The following is a 12,341-nucleotide window of genomic DNA, read 5'->3' on the forward strand; positions in this document are numbered from 1 at the left end:
CTACCATCACATTTCACCAAGATTACTGTAATCATCATCCAGCTCATCTCCCCACCTCTTCCCTTGTCCTCCGTGATCTGTTCTTACCAGAGCTATCAGAGTGATCCATTTGAAGCTAATGTCAGATTATGTCTCTCTCTTCTTAAAACTTTCCACTGTCTGTTCCATGTCATCCAGAGCAAAAGCTCAAATCCAACCCACCTGCCAAACCCCATGCTCCACAGCCCCTCCTAACCTCCAGCCACTCCCTTGAGTTCATCTCCTCCAGCTCTGCCCCTCAAGCCACACTAGACGGTGATGGCCTTTATCATCATCATCCATAAACACTCATCTATTTGTTACATAGCGTGTCTCCACCCAATCCCTGGAGTCCCCAGGAGGGCAGAGACTGTGTTCTGCTCCTTATTGTATCCCGAGCACCTAGAATGGCACCTGGAACATAGTAGGTATTCAATAAATATTAGTTTGATGAATGAATGAATATAGATGATTTTTTGGGTCATTTATATATATATATATTCAAAACATAAAATATATATATCACACCATACATCAGAAAGAGAGACAGTTGAATTTTATCTCTGTCTCTTTCAACTAGAAAGTTTGTTACTGGTAAGAGCTACTCACTGGTGGTCCTGGAGATCCTTCAGCTCCAGGAGGACCTGGGTGACCTTTCTCTCCAAGCCACCCAGGGAGCCCCAAGTCTCCCTTACTACCCTGTCTCCCAGGAAGTCCCGGAGGTCCCGGTGGGCCCATGGGACCGGGCTCACAGGCACAGAGCCCCGCGTTTCCTAGACAGAGGATAAAAGGCAGCTTTGTCATATCTCCTGCATAAAATCCCAAAAAGTCTTTACTAAATAAAACCAAAAATGAAATAAGAACAAAAGGTCCTGATAATGTTTGACGTGGGGGCATGGGACACTGTGCAAGGGTTGCTAGGCATGGTCTGTGTGGAGCAGATATATCATTTTTAGACAAATGGTATGTTTGGGGTCTTAAGAAACCCATCCTGACAAACTCTAGGGGAAAAGTTGATATCCAACTCTATCAAAGAAACTTTAAAGAAGCGATCTTATTTTTTAAAGTGTGAAAATCTTTTATTTAGTTCCTACTGAAGAAACAGAAAAAAAATGGGTTGGAGAATAAACTCAAACAAATAAACAAACTAATATGTGAAAAAGGACTATTGGGTCCTTTGAGCCAAGATGGTGCCCGGCGCATTGCATATTATAATTGATAATTCAGTACAATGCACTTTCTAATCATTGGGACTTTCAGTCTAAAAGAAATGCCTTTAGGATCGTCGAACTCAGCTGTGTTTACGCTCTCATACCCACCTATCCCAGATGGTCAAAAGGGCATTAAACAACCTTTAGGGTGGAGAAACTTGAAGCCAGAGACATTTGATGAGTCTAGAAAATATGGACCCACAGAGAGAAAGGGAAATAAAAGATCCATACTATCCTATCTCTGCTTTTTCAAGGAATAAAAAGGACCTCATGAAAAAAGTCACCACTCTGAGGCAAATTTCACAGCAGGCAAGTGTCTCCTTTAGACTCTCAGATAGAAGGACTTGATTTTGTGAGATGCAACTAATGAATCATTGATCACTACATCAAAAACTAATGATGTCCTACTATATGTTGGCTAATTGAATTTAAATAAAAATAAAAAAAGAAAATTTGAAAAAAGAAATGAAAAGAAGGACTTGACTTCTGGTAAGTTCTAATTACCTCATAAGCACATAATGAAAAGGAATGCTCACAGGGGTAAATAAGGCGTGTAATGCATCAAAGTGAAATGGCACATTGCTCACATGATAAATGCCCCCAAGCCCCCATATGCTGCTGTCTTCTGGAAACCCTACCTTTGATGCATACTTGCCTTTTTCTCCTTTTGAGCCTCTTCTTCCCGGAGGACCCACTTTGCCTTTCATTCCTTGTGGTCCAGGGTGTCCAACACTACAATATATAACTTTACAGGAGGGAAGGGGGGCGAGAGAATCACATAGTCTCTGTGAATGTATTCTAGAGAACAGGTGGGAGTGTCTCTTGCGCTCCCATCTTCCTCTTAAGCCCACCTTGCTTCCATTCCTTCCTCACCATTCTTTCTCTCTGATAGAAGAACATATATACACAAATAGATCAGACAACTGTCACAGCCTGTTCCTGCTACCACAGCCACTGATAAAGCCCTCCTACTCTCAACCCCAACTTAGTGGCTGGCAGAGGAAGGCAACAGACAGCAAAACAAACAAACCAAACCAAACCACCAACCAACAAAACAAACAAAATAACTGTATGGCAAGGATCTTTTTCTCCTCCAATTACGAATAATTACCAAATTAAAGAAAGCATAACATATAGCTCATAAAAGTATAAATCCAGAGACATCTGACTAAAGGTGACATTAAACACAAACAATAAATTCCTTATTCTTCCCAAATCCCAGTAAAATAGCAAATAGTACATGAATATTACAAAAACGTGTAAGCCTGCAGGACAAAGGGGAAAGAAAACAACAGCAAAAAAAATATGAGAGCACCGGGGGAGGTGGGCAAGATGGCGCCTGGTGAGTGATTCACCCCAGATACGTCCAGCTGCCGCTGAGACACGGGGGCGGGGGGGGGGGGGTCCTGCCCCCACTGCCGCCCTTCCTCCTCTCCCCCGCCCCCGGAGACCCCCTCCTACCCTTCCTCCCTCTACCTCGGGGTGGGGGTGGGGGAGCGGGCCTGGTTCCCAGGACACCATGTCGGACTCTGAGGAGGAGAGCCAGGACCAGCAACTGAAAATCGTCGTGCTGGGGGACGGCACCTCTGGGAAGACCTCCTTAACTACATGTTTTGCTCAAGAAACTTTTGGGAAACAGTACAAACAAACTATGGGACTGGATTTCTTTTTGAGAAGGATAATGTTGCCAGAAAACCTGAATGTTACTCTTCAAGTTTGGGATATAGGAGGACAGACAATAGGAGGCAAGATGTTGGATAAATATATCTATGGAGCACAGGGAATCCTCTTGGTATATGATATTATAAATTATCAAAGCTTTGAGAATTTAGAAGACTGGTATTCTGTGGTGAAGAAAGTGAGTGAGGAGTCAGAAACAGCCACTGGTTGCCTTGGTGGGCAATAAAAAATGAGATCATAGAATAAAGTATGCAGTCACACAGAATGTTACATTTGTAAAATGAAGAGATTATAAAATGAACATTTTCCTGGATATTATTTACTGCATAACCTGTCACTGGCCTGATTTCATGTGGTCATGTAATAAAAGATCTTGAAATCTGAAAAAAAAAATATGAGAGAGCCTAGCAGACCCTGAAAAGCTGACATCTAAGCAGGCTGTGGGGAAAGGCAACAAAGAGCACAATTTACATGAGAAATCTCTCCCAGACTTCAGGAATTGGTACCTTTTTTTTTTGCAAGAGAGAGAAAGAGAGCATACACTTGGGAGCAGGGGAGAGAGGAACAGAGAGAAAGGGAGAGAGAGAATCCTCAGCAGGCTCCATGCCCTGCACAGAGCGCGACGCAGGGCTCAATCTCATGACCCTGAGATCATGACCTGAGCTGAAATCAAGAGTTGGATGCTTAACCGATTGAACCACCCAGGTGCCCCAGGAATTGGTACCTTGAAGTAAAATAACAGTGATGCCTCAATCAGAATGACTGGTTAAAGAAACAGTTCAATCTTAAGATCTCCTTCTCAAAAATTACAGCAGTAACCGTGACCCCTCAGAACTGGAGGTAACTGAAAACATAGCAAGAAGAAAACTTTGAAGTAAACTATATAATTTAAGAAGTAGATGAAAGAAGGCATTTCATCTCTAAAACATGAACAGATGGCTACAAAAGAAAACATTAAAACAATAGCAATGACAAAACACTTAGAAATTAAAAAAAATTATTATGAAAGCAGAAATTGAAAAATTCTGGAGCAGAGTTCTCAGATGGCGTTGGGGAAGTCTACTAGAAAGTGTTACAGAAAAATATAAAGGTGAAGAAGAATAAAGATGAGAGAAAGAGACACGTAGGGTGGATTCTCTAACAGGCAAATGTATAGAGTCCAGAGGAGAAAACTGAAGATATGAAGTATCTTCAGAGAAACACTTCAAGAAATTTTTATTTTATTTTTTTATTTTTTTAAATTTTATTTTATTACGTTTAGTCACCATATAAAACATCATTAGTTTTTGACACTTCAAGAAATTTATCCAGAAATGGAGGATTTGTGTTGGCTGGAACCTGCCCACTGAGCACCTACCAACAAATGCAAATGTGCCCACACAGAGGCAAGTCCTTGTGACATTTAAGATCATTGGGGAAAAAAAAGAAAAATTTCTATAAGCTTTTAGAGCAGAGCTTTAGAGCTTTTAGAGTGGGGCGAGGGTACATGCTCAGCAGGGGGGTCTGTATGTCTCCCTCTCCCTCGGCCCCTGCTCCTGCTCACGAGCTCTCTCTCTCTCTCTCTCTAAAATAAATAAATCAATCTTTTAAAAAATTGCAACCTGACCTAATCTGAACAGGTTAAAAAGCTCTAGGAGATAATAGTGATAAAATATTTAATGAGTTAGAATGGAGATTTATACAATTCTACATGGTTTGAGGTTGAATTAGCAGTAAATTATATTGAAAACCAAGCAAACACACAAAGAAAACAAGACAATTATTAACAAAATGTTGTGCTAGAAAAGTAATAAGGTGTATTATAATATGGCTGAACTGCTGAATAGCTTTTATGTAACCATCCAGGGTAAATAATGAATATTTAATCAAAATTAAGATAATAACTAAATTGAATGGGTTTGGGGAGTAGAAAGTGTGCATATGTGCGGTGGAGAGGGACTGAAAGAGAGCTAATTTCATCTTCTATGGAAGGAAGTCAGAAGATTAGGCTCAAACTCAAGAATGAAAAAAAATAGTGGGGCACCTGGGAGGCTCCATTGGTTAAGCGACGGACTCTTGATTTCGACTCAGGTCAGGATCGCAGGGTCAAGAGATTGAGCCCCATATGGGGCTCCATTCTGGGCATGGAACCTACTTAGAATTCTCTCTTTCGCCCTCTGTCCCCCCCAAAAAAATTAAGAAATAGCAATACAAGTACATTGAAGGTCACTAGAAAGTCAAATAACAGAAAATCCAACTACTTGTGTGAAAATAATGCCCCCTGGGGAGGAAGGAACAGGAGAAGGGTTGCCTGGGATGGCAGTTCTTCACAACAGGCTTCATAGAACTGTTTGATTCTCAAGCAGTCCATCTGTACCTCTGATAAAAATTAAAACTACACTTAAAAAATAAAAATCATATTCACTTACAAAATTCCATAATTCACACTTGAATGCTCAACCAAATATTTTCATATGCTGTAGCTGATGCGATATCCAACATCAGTCCACTTTTTTGTATTATTAAGAATACTAACTTGGCTCATGAAATATTAGATAATTTTTAAAAATATTTAGAAAGTCACATATTCTGCATGACACGGCAAATATCACATGCAACATAAATGCCAATGAATGTGAAGGAGGAGCACTTTACCATCTGATCCCGGAGGTCCCTGCAGCCCTGGGGCTCCGGGCAACCCTGGTGGTCCTGGGTTCCCTGGCTTTCCTGGACTGGATTCAGCTCTCCCAGGGATACCAGCTGCCCCTGGAAATCCCGGATGACCAGGAAGCCCTCTTGGCCCAGGAGGTCCCATCATGCCTCCAGGAGAAATCAAGAATTAAAACCACATTTATCTCTCAGAGTAAACTTTTGTTTAGAAGAAATGAAAATCAGTACATTCTTCCTTAGGCTGTAAATACTTTTAAGGGGGAACAAAAATGTACTTCAAAATGACTTAATATCCCAGCCATAAAAATACCTTGCCATCTTTGAAATAAGCACACAAATGGAAACAGGTTTGAGGAATCAGATTTTCTTACTTTTCCCCTATTATTTAGGGTTATTGGGGGGAAAATACATATTATTTAATTAAAAATACTATTTTTCAATCTTGCCACTTTGATAATTTGGTTAAAAATAATCTGAATGAACTTATTAGCACATGTAGTGAATAAAAATACAGACTCATATATAATCTATGTGAGACATAGAATACCATACCTTTCATAGAAACCTAGGTTGGTGGGGAGGCAGAGAGGTGCTGGATTTGAACCCAACTTCTCTCTCTCCAGCCACATGTACTTAAGTAAGTTACTGAACTTCTCTAATCACCTATATTTATCTCAGAGGCTTGTTATGAGGAATAAATAAAATAATTCACGTAAGGACCTTAGTGCAATATCTGGTAATTGCACATGCTCAAGGAATGCTGAGATGTTCAGTGTGTTCAGAGGTCAAAGTGAGTCAAAGCTAAATCCTGCTTTCCTGCAGGAAACAACCCCCTTGCTGGGGACTTTGGCTGAAGACAGCTTGAAGCCTTCCTATGAGAGTAACCACTTCTCACAGCTTCTTCTTCCTGAGCATGAATCTCTCAGTGGAAGACAGTCGTTTTCAAAGACGGCCACCATGCTAGCTCTTCTCCCTCACACTGTTGTAGAAGCTTGAAGCTCTCCTAGCAAGAGGTGACATGTTCCCTTCCCCTTGAATGTTCCATTCAGCTTTTTGTGATTATTTGGACTAATGAAGTACAACAGGAGTGACACCATATATATAAGGTCAAGGTTAGGTCATTAAAGATGATTCAGCTTCTGCCTTGTGAGCTGAGATGCTTGGGATTGCAGGCCTGAGCCACCATGGAGGTAATACCACTACTCTGAAGCCACCATGCTATAAGGAAGCCTAAATAAGTACAGAGCAGGACAGAGAGGCCATGAGACTACACGAAAGATAGAGGACAGAGATGCACAGCCAGTCCTCACGTTCTGGTTCCAGCCATTACGCGGCTGCCACCATAGGAACATCTCTATCTAGAATTGCTCAGCTTAGCCCTTCCTGAACTCTTGAACCACACAGTGAGGGGTAATAGGCTGATTGTTGTTTTAAGCCACTAAGGTTTGGGTAATTTGTTCAGCAATAGGCAACTGAAACCCTGTCAGTAATCAGTAAGTGGCACGTTAGCCAAATTAGCAGCATTCATTATTGTGTGCATATGTGCTGGGTCTTTACATACACTTTCAAACATTATCCTTACTCCTGAAACAATCTTGCAAAAAGTTTGTACCTTATAGATAAGGCACAGAAAATTTAGGCCAAACATGAGTAATAATAATAGCTAACATTCTAAGAACTGTATTCATATTACTTCTCTCAACCCTAACGAGAACTGCCCTCTGAGGATGAGAAAACTGAGGCACAGAGAGGTTTAGTAAATGCCCAAGATCACACAGTTTGTATGTAGCAGAACCTGGAATTTTCGTCCACAGTGTAAACGCGTAACTATTTCAGTATACTACACAAAGTGGGGCAAAGCTGGGATTCAGTCACAGGTATATAACTCCAAACTCCTGCTTATCTAATGGCAAATACTTTAGACGATTATAAAATATGTATAATAAAGGCTATAGACATTGGTGTACTTAAATGAAATGTGCTCCTGTGGACTTGGCTGCCAACTTGTCTTCATGTCACTCCTAAGACCTGTCTCCAAACCCCTACAGTCACTGGATGGACTACCTGGTATCTTGTCCCGGTGCCATGGAAAATCCTCAACCACCTTTCAACAGGGAAAATCGGTTACAGTGTCTGGCATATAGCAGCCCTGACCACCCATGAAATCAATTAAGTTGTGGCCAGCATTAAAAATTCTTTTCCAAAAGAAAAAAGTGGCACAGAAAATAGAATATATCATACACAAAAAGGTATTATTTTGTGAAATCTGTGTTTTTCTTTTTTCTTTGGGAATTTGTGTTTTAATCGTATGTGTATGTAGATACACATAAGTGTGTGCAATGCAATGTAAATGCAATATAATATAAAATGTATTTTTTATAACGGGTTGTAGTCAAGATTTGAAAGCCACTGGGTTAATTCTTTTTAAAAATCTTGTGGAAGTAAGAGTCTTTCTACTACATTTGGTTTTCAGTCTGCTAGAGATATGTGTTGCTTACTCCCACTGGGTTTTTATTTCAATCTGTTGGAACCCCTATTTTATTATGAACAAGCCCGAAAGGAGACATCTAAGACCAGGTGCTAATGATTCCTGACCAGCTGAGTACTCTCTCTTTGACTTATATAGTCCTTGGTCAATTAAGCCAAGGCCATGGTATCTACAGTTAAGTCAACTAAACAAAGCTTTGCCCCACTTTGTAGTGGGTTATCAGATCCCACAAAGTGGAAGCTAGAATCGGGGTAGTTAAAGAACTTGGTAGTTAACAGATGAATCTCTGGAAACTTCTTACTCCTTCTCAGGAAATATAACAAGACACAGACTGGATAAAATTACATCTATTCAAGACTCACTCTTCGCATGTTAAATCAGTTCTCCTGAGTTCACAGAATGCAAATATACTCTAAGCTTCTATTCCTAATCTTACTTGGGAATATCAGTCACCACAGCACTTGAAGGAGTTCAAAGTCCTCTATCAATAGGATTCTTTCCCAGGCTCTTCCTCCACTATTACCATGAGCTCTAAGGTGTTTTTGCTTGGTTTGTTTGTTTTTGGAGGGGGTGCAGATTTGGCGGGGGGAAGGTGAGGACTTTTGTTTTGGTTTTGGTTTCTTAACTAAGGCTGAATCACATTTCATTTTTTAAATTTTTTAATTAATAACATTTTTAAACTCATAATCTGTATTTGCGCCTTTCACATAGGAGAGGAACTCAATTTTAATGAACAGATGTCAACAAGGAGAGTCTTCCAAGATGGTTTTAAGACCTGAAAAAACATTCTACCCTGGCACCCATTTCCAAATCTTATGTGCCTGTGACAATCTTGCGGGATGCCTCTTACCCACACATATTCCTCACCACCCCCCTGAGATGCTGACTGAATATTTCTGAGGTGCAGCCGAGGAGCCTGGCTTTCTTCCAAGGAAGCCACTCATTGGTTTGAGTTCAGTGGCTCTTAAGTCCAGCTGTCCATTAGAAATAGGAGGTGCTTTTATAATAGCAGACACCTAGGTCTACGTCCCAGAGAGCCCAACATGCTTGGTCTGGAGGGCAGGACAGTCATGAGTTTTTCTGAAACGCCCCTAGTTGAGCTCAGTATCAGCTAGGGTTGAGGTTGAGGATGTGGGAAACCTGGCATGTAAGAGCCAGTAGAGTTCTACCTGCGCGGGCTTCCCCTGGTGGACCGGAGGGGCCAGGAGGACCAGGTGGTCCAACAGACCCCGTTTCTCCGTAGCGGCCAGGGCGCCCCGGATCCCCTGGAGGGCCTGCCCAAAACAACAACACATGTCAAAGTAATAACTGTATACATACATTTTAAAATTCACACACAATTACTTCTTGTGAGACTTGGTTGAGCACAACTAAAAGACTGTTCTTGCGATTTCTCCCGACATTTAAAAAAAAAATGCAGGATCTCAAACTAGAACCCCTTCTTCAGCTGCCCCTGCTCTGCAAACACATGAACTGAGGGAAGCACTGTCTCTCTCAGTGATATGGGTCACTTTTTTCTTGGAGGCAGCATCTCGGTAGGTCTTAATCAAATGGTTTAGCAATTAAAAAAAAAACCTACTTTTGGAAAGGTGAGATAATAACAATTTCTGCATCCTAAAATCACATTTGGAGTCATATGCCCATAGAGATGATTCAGATGCACCTATCTACTGGCACCTGTAAATTATATATTCTTACTAAAATTAATGTATTTAGCATACCAGGTATGCAATGTACAGAAATACTGGGCCAGACTCTTCTGTCAGGGCACCCAAATCCCGTTTCCTAATAATTTATGAAGGAACCAAAGTGAACACAAACCTTTGAGCGGAAGAGATGGAGTTATCAAAACCCCCGGTGGTCCTGGGTACCCGCGGTCTCCAGGATCCCCCTGAAATCATTCATTCATATGCTTTTCTTAGAAATATTAGTATTTTTCTCATGTTGCCCATAACTATTGGAAGAACAAGAGTGCATTCATATAAGAAATGAAGATTATAGGCTGACTGGAAACATGAATGTTTCATGGAGTTCTGGGATAACAAAAGCACCACCCGGCCTCCCACCTACAAGCAGAAGTAGATGACCAACTGACAAAACTCGCAAAAGAAAAAAAAAATTAACTCCCAAAAACCGATTTCATGCCCTTAAATTAGATACCTCTGAAACCATGAAGTTTCTTAGATATCCTATGAGCATTTATGTTGAACTTGGCACTCTAGGACAAATAGTCTATTCACCTATAAAACCTGAATCACATCTTATTTTAACAGCAAATATTGTCTCCCTCAACTGTGTCCCCTTACTGCCACCATGGCTTATCCTGAGCAAATGCTGGATGTGAAGTCACAGAGGCACAAAGGAAAGACAAAAAAAATGCACTAGAAAAAGTCAGGAGCTCTCCACTGCTCCCTCTGATTTTAATTGTGATGGTAGGTGATCTTCATGGAATTCTTGAAACTTCTGTTACTATTCATCTTCAAAAGGTTGAATACTTTCTCAAATGCAAAACATAATCATTACAACAAGCACTGGAATAATACATATAAAATTAACTCTGTCTCTTTTAAAAGTTATGTTTTTGAATGATTCTTTCAAGTATTTTTTAAAAGAAATTAGTTAACATAGGGATACAGAATTTTATCAGGCTGTACTCAAATACACCTGCCTATTTACCTTTGGGCCAAGAAATCCAAATGATCCAGGCTCTCCAAACAGTCCTGGTTCCCCCTACAAATAACCACAAACATGCCTTTAAAAAAAAAATCTGACTGGGTGACAAATTATCTCATTCTTGTTTAATTTGAATGACATGAGCTCACGGATATTCTGTGCAAAACCTTAACACTTCTTTTGGGTTGTATCAGACAGTGTTGGCTCTTAGTTTTTGCATCTACAGCTAGATCCTGCAATTTGCAAAATAAATACGTCTCCTTTTCCAGTTAGTGTGTGCATATCTGCATGCCCTAGTACGACTTTTGAATACACTGAATTGCATTAATGAATAAAAATGTTCTTATTATCTCTATAATTGTCTACATTTACCTTTAATCCTGGAAAACCTGGAGATCCATAGGAACCAGGATCACCCTAATAAATTCACAAAAATCAACACAAGCAGAATCAAATCAAAGTGCTTGAAACCAGTTCAATGCATTATTTTCCATCTTATGAAACTGCTTTATGGATATTTCAACTCGTCTGCAAAGGTAGCTGAATAAAAGGAAATACATATAAAATAGAGTCTGTTTCTTTATAACATTTGCTATTTTAACCGATCTTCAGTTTTACTTTAAAAATTCATGTCCTTACCAGTGTTTTAAAGTAGGAACATATTTTTGTTGTTGTTGTTCTTGTGTTTTAACTTATTTACCCTAATGCTTGCACTGGGCTAAATATTTTTGGAATCATTGCAATATAATTTGTATAGAGATTAATAGGCACTCTGTGCATTATCAGCAAAAAAATTACCACGGAAGCCAATGTCATCCCATTAACTACTGAATCTGGAGCCAAATAAACTCAGGGCCCTTGCCCATGGGAGCACTGGCCTCTAGAGTGACCCGGTCAGCAGTGATCCTATTAGTGGCATGTGTGGTGATGTTTGAGTCCTGATGCTGTAGTTTTTGGTAGCCACTGCCCCGAGATCAGTACCCTCTTTTATCAAGTAGGCTTAAATTAACAATTCCAAGCTGCTGTCACACTGACACTGAGCCCCAGTTGTGGCAGGAAATGCCACAATCCTGTTCCTTCACACCAATTCTGTCTTCCGCTTGCCCATTTTATCTAAATGATGTCACTGGAAGGGATGTCTTGTCGGGACATTTAGCTATGACATAATTCTTGTCCAAAATGTATTGTTCCTTTTTGAGAAAATCTCTACTTTTGAGTTGTTAGAAATACGGATCTAGTTTTGTAAAAATGTGAGAAAGGAAGGCCTCCAACTCACTGACGTTAGGGGCAGCCTGAATGGCATGAATGATCCTTACCCGAGGTCCTGAGAACCCAGGGATACCCTTCTCTCCTTTTGCCCCAATTCCAGGTTCTCCCTTAAAGAAATGACAACATTTAGAGGTGTTCAAGCAACAATATTTCAGCAACATGGAATGCAAATACAAAATGAGAGATAAAAATTCTTGCCAGCAGCTTAACGAAAACAACCACCTTAGAAGAGATGCCTTACGGAATCAGGATAAAATAGTGAAAACTTCGAGTAACATATATTAGCATTAAAGCAATGATAAAGACCATGCAAAAAATTTTTTAATTAAGATATCGTATCATCAAATAAAAAA

At 40.2% G+C, this 12,341-nt stretch overlaps 1 protein-coding gene across 11 annotated transcripts in view; it reads right to left on the reverse strand.

Moving 5' to 3' along the window:
- COL4A4 (collagen type IV alpha 4 chain) overlaps positions 1 to 12,341 on the reverse strand; it is a 124,606-nt gene that overhangs the window by 56,278 nt on the left and 55,987 nt on the right. For all 11 annotated transcript variants that reach the window (XM_027589925.2, XM_027589927.2, XM_027589929.2 and 8 more), the window contains 8 exons: positions 12,036 to 12,095; positions 11,092 to 11,136; positions 10,723 to 10,776; positions 9,868 to 9,937; positions 9,216 to 9,320; positions 5,544 to 5,708; positions 1,885 to 1,974; positions 628 to 791 (listed from right to left, as the gene is read on the reverse strand). In XM_027589925.2, coding sequence (XP_027445726.2) covers positions 628 to 791; positions 1,885 to 1,974; positions 5,544 to 5,708; positions 9,216 to 9,320; positions 9,868 to 9,937; positions 10,723 to 10,776; positions 11,092 to 11,136; positions 12,036 to 12,095 — 753 coding nt within the window. The remainder of the gene's footprint in view (positions 1 to 627; positions 792 to 1,884; positions 1,975 to 5,543; positions 5,709 to 9,215; positions 9,321 to 9,867; positions 9,938 to 10,722; positions 10,777 to 11,091; positions 11,137 to 12,035; positions 12,096 to 12,341) is intronic.

The sequence above is a fragment of the Zalophus californianus genome, chromosome 3 (assembly GCF_009762305.2).
Source record: "Zalophus californianus isolate mZalCal1 chromosome 3, mZalCal1.pri.v2, whole genome shotgun sequence".
Lineage (NCBI taxonomy): Eukaryota > Metazoa > Chordata > Mammalia > Carnivora > Otariidae > Zalophus > Zalophus californianus.